Here is a 6,462-nt window from a genome sequence, read left to right as displayed (position 1 = left end):
CTCTCCTCTCCCCTTCCCTCCTCTCCTCTCCTCGTGTTTCCTCTCCTCTCCTCTCTTCTCCTCTCCTCTCCTCCTCTCCTATCCCCTCCCCTCCTCTCACTGCAGCGTAGCTCGCCTCCTCTCACAGATCCTCTTCAGCAGGTTGGAGCACCTGTAGGTGAACCAGCTCTTCCTGTAGTTGTCTCCGGGTGTGAGACGCCCACACAGCTCCCTGCTGTCCGTCCTGTCGGGCTCGCGCTCCCAGAACCTGCAGGGGAGACGCGAGCATGGATGAAAAAACGAAACGTAGGCTTTACTGTAATCAAATACCATGGCAACCGCTCTTCCTCCATTATGAAAATGTATCCTGAAATTAAAACCGCTGCCCACCCTCCCCTGGTTCAGACAAACGAAATCACAGCATTATGCAAAGTGAGAGGAGACTGTCGCTTTAAGTTCATAATTAAAATAGAAGATAAACCCCCCCCAAAGAAGACGTTAGCTTTAGCCTTTTAAATTGCATTTGATTTAATTACATTTTAAATATAGTGTCAAATCATAACAGACGTTGTCTCAGGACACTTTACAGATAAAGTTGGTCTATTATTTACCACCAAATAATGTTTAAAAAATAATATCAAAACAAATAAACTGAACACAGTCCCATTGAATATGTGCTACTGGGTTGTTTCTTATTAAAAATACATTTTTCTTGCTGTTGCTTCGTATTTCGATGTCTTCGTCGTGTTTTTTTACTGTTATGGTTTCCTTCAATGTCTGAATGTCTTCAATGTTCTTATTAAAAAAACAAATATTTTTATATGTAAATCATGAGGAACGTCTGTCGTACGCCTGGACAGACTCAGTAGATTTTCTTAATCATAAACATCTTCACTCGTGACTCTAAAGCTACAGGAAGGGAAATCAGTGTCTGGTGGTTCGTCGGCTCAGGAGCCTCGTTCGTCCCGGTACACCACCCCCCCCCCCCCCCCCCCCCCCCCCCCCCCCCCCCCCCCCCCCCCCCCCCCCCCCCCCCGGCATCACTCACCCGGGGCCCTGCTCCACCGGGGAGCCGTTGCTCCACTGCCAGCCCCCGCCATCCCCCCTCGTCCTCAGGCCCAGCCAGTACGAGTCCCCCTGGCTCAGACTCTGGGCCTTCTGCCACAGAAACAACTGAGAAGAAATAGAAGAGACAGATGAGAGACAGATGATGAGACAACTAATAAAAACAGGTTTTCAACAGGCGTACAACACAAGGGTTCATTTAAACTGACAGTAGGACCCTGAATAAATAAATAAAGATTGTTTTCGGGGGGATATTACTATGGATTCATCGTGCGGTGTCTTGTTGGTTTGGAGGTGAGAAAACAGGTTGGTTGAAGTCCTGGCCTGTGAAATATGCGGGCTCTAAATTGATCACAACACGAATACTTTATCCCTTTAACACTGGACTCAACACTGACACTTATATATAATATATATAATAATTTATGGTCTTTTTTGTCTTTATTTGACAAATGTTATTATTGTTATTATTATTGTTATTACTGTTATTTTGTTGTCTTTATACTGTTTTTTTAATCTATATTTTTCTTGCTACAACTAATGCTGGAATTTTCCATTTCCTTGCGGGAGTCATCCCAAAAGGAGGTGATGAGATCTCACCTACATGCTCCTGTCAAAAGATGAGCTGCTGACCAACAGCAGGGTTCAAAATCCATTTAATTTGGGTTGATATGGGTTTCTCAATGACTAAAACCCTGAACCCTTTTGTCTGAACCAAATGCTCGGCTGCCTGAACCCACTGATCACTCAATCCCTCTTTTTGCAAAACCATAAGCACCTTTCACCGGTTTTCTTTCAACTTGCCAACACATTTTCATTTTGATGCACCCGTGCTGCGTAATGGTGAGCACAGGTGACGAAAGCACAGATTGAACTGTTTCGAGGTGAAAGTTTTTGTTTTGCAAGAAGAGTTAAGGGTTTTGTGACTGTAGCTTGAAAATTGGGATTTGTGTTCACAGTTCAGAGAAAAGGAGAGCAGCTTTCAATAAATGTGTCTTAGCAAACGAGAAAAACTGGAAATAGTCAGTCTTCTACTTCATTTGGTGCACTGGTGAATTAGAAGATTGAAGATTTATAGTGAATATGTCTTTATTTATGTAAAGGAAAACACTAAATCCACGCGGCGATGATATAAAACTACATCTCGCTGTATCTCTTTCAAACATTCTGCTGTAGATCAACTTTTGTCGTAGTTGTGTTTAACTTTTGTGGCCTGTGTTGAACACGTTGCATCACAAGTGCATCCCTCTGTTAGAGCGAGTGGGAATGTATTCTGATTCAGAGATTTGCTTGAACAGCGATTGATTCGACGAACGGGTCTAGGCCGCTGAGCATGGGGCTCAGAGAAGGGTGTTTAGTGTTTTAGCTATTCAGAAAAATTGTAAAACCCTTATTTTTCCCACCGAGTTTTCTGAAATGTAATGTTTATATATGCAAATCTCTTGTCAAACATGTGCAGATTTGCATATGTTTCCAGAACAGAAATCTGAGCGTTGGATATGTCGAAAAACATTGTGTAAGTGAACATTGGGTAAAGTGTGTTCAGCCCATTGAGATTCAAAATAGTCTTTTGTTGTTAACATGTTAGAGTGAAAGGTTTTCACGGAGGACATTTTGGATCTCTCTTCTCATCCCTCAATAAATCAGAAAACACTGTCAATAGCCATAAAAAATAAAAATTGTTGCCATGTTTGTAAGAATCTTACATTTTGCAAGACATTCCAGTGGAATAAAGTGAATATTAACTACATGAACATGGATCTTCCCCAGATGATTACTTACATTAAGTCATTTATTTCTGTATTACAAGTTTTGGGAAATTTGCAAATAAGGCGTTACCTAATGAGGGAAATTAGGAGACATATACAGCTGAAATAGACAAGTGTAAAATAAACATCTAAATGTATATTTTGGATGTTTTAATCCTCCCAATAGTCTGAAAGAATACATCGTATGGAAGTAATATAGCCCAACATCTCAAAATTGAAAACTATCAATCAAATTAACCCGTTACTTATTTGGGGTTTTGAGAACAATTCTGAAATCCAATTTTACCTCAGAATCTATTAACAAATACAAAGTCTTTTTCTCAATTTCAAACAGTTGAGATAACATAAATGTTTATTGAATGCAATCAGTCTCTACTAGAACACAATTAAAAATGGCAGTGTGGTTCCTTTTATGTCATAAGGTTATGATTCATGTTAAAAATCCACTATGTGATCATTCTTATCTCAGGAAAAACGTAAATGGCCATATCCAGAATAATGTTCTGAATTGAGTCAGGAATACATATTTATCAGAGAAAATAAGGTAAGGCCGTTGATTTTCAGGTAGGAAAAAAAATGTATACTGAACCATTTTTCTTCCTGTAAAATTTTGAAATGGGTCAATTTGAACCGAATACCATACAAGGGTTAAAAAGTGTGATTAAAGACACATGAATGGATTTGAATCATTTTGCAAACTGCTGGACTGTAATAGCTCAGATGTGTTTCAGTAAGATTTCTGCTCAGGTTCAAAATATTCTGCACATTCAAAAACATGTCCCATGTCAACAAATTTGCTTTTAAAAAGTGATGGTGTCCTCATGTCCTCATGACCTCAGTGTGAGTGACACCTATGGACGTAGCAGAAACTGTGTGTGTGTTTGTGTGTGTGTGTGTGTGTGTGTGTACCTGTTCCTCCTCCGTCCTGACCGTGGCCACAGCGCCCCCCAGGGCCATGCAGCGGTACTGGCTGCTGAGCCAGTCCGCCCTGTCCTGACTGAACAGGAAACACTTGTCTCCCTGCAGCGTCCAGCCGGCTGGACACGGTCTGCACGCCCTCTCTGGGTGAAAGACAACCAGGACGCATGAGTTGACTTATCCTTTGATTGAGTTTTAATCTGCCTCAAGCTGCAAATGACCTTTCCACAACAGAAATGTCAAGAGTGGGGACATTTCCAGCTGTGAAAACATCCTCGTCGGGCTGTTTGGTGCCCTTTCATGCATGAAAATAACAAAGTACTCGTTCTAATTCTAAAGTGTCAAAAGAGTCATAATATATTAAAAAAAAGACTAAAATCATGTTCACATGTTTTCCACTGAGTTTTGTTTTGGAGAATAAACTGCTGTACATTAAGCAAAAGTACGACAATCGTGCAAAAAGTTGTCTAATGTCTGTAGTACAACAGTGTTTTAAAAAAAAAATATTTTAGGGGTGAATTGAAATATATTTTGCAATACAATGAATGCTTAAAGTCCAGCACAGTGGACGGTTGTAGTTTCAGGTACAGAAACAAAAGCAGACTTTTGTGTTATCGGATTCCAAAATGAAACACGGTCCTGCTTGAGCTGTCTTTGTGTGCTTTTGCAAATCACTATGCAAATCAGATCTGCTGGCTCAAACGGGATTTTCTACAAATACTTCCTCGTGTTCTAGCTGCACGCCCAAAGTAAACATTGACCAGAAACCCCAAAGGGATTTTCAGATGTGGACATCTTGGTACTTTTACAGAACTTTCTTTCTTTCTTTCTTTCTTTGATGCAGTATAAAGGAGCTAAACCAAGCAGTCCATGAGGTGAAGCAGGTGTGATTGATTGTTGGTTGGTGTAACCTTGCCAGACCCGTCACCACAGCTCTGTGGAGTAAGGTCTGGCCACACCACAGATACATTAAAAATTAAAAAAAAGGTCTTGGGTGGCGCTAAGATCCGGACACAGCGACGGTTGCTCTGCAAACACGTCTTGTTTTGGAGGAACATCTCCACCCCGCAAAAGAAAACGCCACAACCAATGTTAAATGAAATTAACTGTTCACACAATACAGTAACGTGAGCTATATACAGTAAATGAGCTGGATACATGGTTGAACCTCATTTGCTCTCACCAGTGTATCATCGTGTGTACTTTGTCCCCAGTAATCCTCTGTTATAGTCCCAAAACGTCCCAGTTACAGAGTGAATGCCGTAAATGTGTTCTTTGTAAATTTGTGTATTGTTCTTCACAATAAGTCCCTAAAAGCAGGCCTGCCTTGTACAATCCAAATCTTCTTAAAAACTTGCCATTTTCATCATATATATACTGTATATACATAATATATATATATTCAAGCTTGAATGTTGTTGTTTCCCAAAGCAAGCGGACTTTGAGAACGGCAGCACATGGAGAGCAGGAGGTTAGGGATGTCAGGCAATTATCCTGGAAACGGACTGTTGATCCAGACCAGTTGTGGGTCTACGGACACACACATTTTGATGTTAAAGTCAGCCAAATCAACAATGCCAAACACCAAAACTGACATGCATCTTCAAAACAGAAACCAGGTCCCAGGCACCCTTCTGACTAACAGTTAAAAAAGCCTTTATCTAAAGATAGTAAGAACTCACGCGTGGTAGTATGAACAACTTTCTTCAGGATGTATCCATCAGCTTTTTTCCTCTTTAGTAGATTGCAAACACCTGAGCAAGGAGCAGGAAACTCACAAATGCAAAGTACGACCACTAGGAGGCTCCATGTATATTCTGTAGAAACATCCAGGGTTTACATAGTTTGCATCTGTTGCCTGTGAGTTTACAGGTTACTTGTTTTGTGGGACTTTTTTGTTCACTTCCAACGAGGACCTTGTTTAAACATCTGAGGACTCCGGACCTTTTCTCTTCTAACACAAGTTTTTGTGGAAAATTAAATTGTATTTTCTTTTAAACCCCTCATTTATTCAATGGAGTTTCCCTGAGAGGCAGTGACATCTCACAATATAAATGGACTATCTATCTATCTATCTATCTATCTATCTATCTATCTATCTATCTATCTATCTATCTATCTATCTATCTATCTATCTATCTATCTATCTATCTATCTATCTATCTATGTGTCTATCTATCCATCTATCTATCTATCTATCTATCTATCTATCTATCTATCTATCTATCTATCTATCTATCTATCTATCTATCTATCTATCTATCTATCTGTCTGTCTGTCTGTCTGTCTATCTATCTATCTATCTATCTATCTATCTATCTATCTATCTATCCATCGATCCATACATTCTTGTGAGGGCCCCTGTTGACAGTCTGCATCCCCTTTGTAGAACGGAGGACAGGACACCTTTCCTTTACATAAATGTCCTCCCTCCCGAGGTCTAAATCTTGGCTCCTCATCAACCCTGATCCAAAGAGTCCACCCACACAGGACTTACCCCCGGTGGTGGCGTTGCTGACCGGGCAGTACTGGTTCAGAGCGGGATACTGGGAGAACAGGAGGCGGTACGACTGGTTGAGCTTCTCCAGTCTGTGTGTCACATCTCTCAGCTTGGTTTCCTGCAGGGTGGACTGGGACTGGGACACCAAGGTGATCTGAACCACTGGGATATCACACACACACACACACACACACACACACACACACGCACACACACAAACACGCACGCACG

The 6,462-nt window shown here is 40.9% G+C and overlaps 1 protein-coding gene across 2 annotated transcripts in view; it reads right to left on the bottom strand.

Annotated features, from left to right (window-relative positions):
• Nucleotides 1-34: 34 nt before the first annotated feature.
• The window catches only part of LOC117957044 (galactose-specific lectin nattectin-like), a 10,386-nt gene continuing 3,958 nt past the window's right edge, over nt 35-6,462 (bottom strand). For both annotated transcript variants that reach the window (XM_034892568.1, XM_034892569.1), the window contains 4 exons: nt 6,229-6,393; nt 3,723-3,874; nt 1,028-1,152; nt 35-247 (listed from right to left, as the gene is read on the bottom strand). In XM_034892568.1, the coding sequence (XP_034748459.1) occupies nt 97-247; nt 1,028-1,152; nt 3,723-3,874; nt 6,229-6,393 (593 nt within the window). In that variant the 3' untranslated portion in view covers nt 35-96. The remainder of the gene's footprint in view (nt 248-1,027; nt 1,153-3,722; nt 3,875-6,228; nt 6,394-6,462) is intronic.

This window comes from Etheostoma cragini, chromosome 14, assembly GCF_013103735.1.
Source record: "Etheostoma cragini isolate CJK2018 chromosome 14, CSU_Ecrag_1.0, whole genome shotgun sequence".
NCBI classification, from domain to species: Eukaryota; Metazoa; Chordata; class Actinopteri; order Perciformes; family Percidae; genus Etheostoma; species Etheostoma cragini.
Note: the sequence above shows the minus strand (reverse complement) of the source record. Positions and strands in the feature narration are given on the sequence as shown.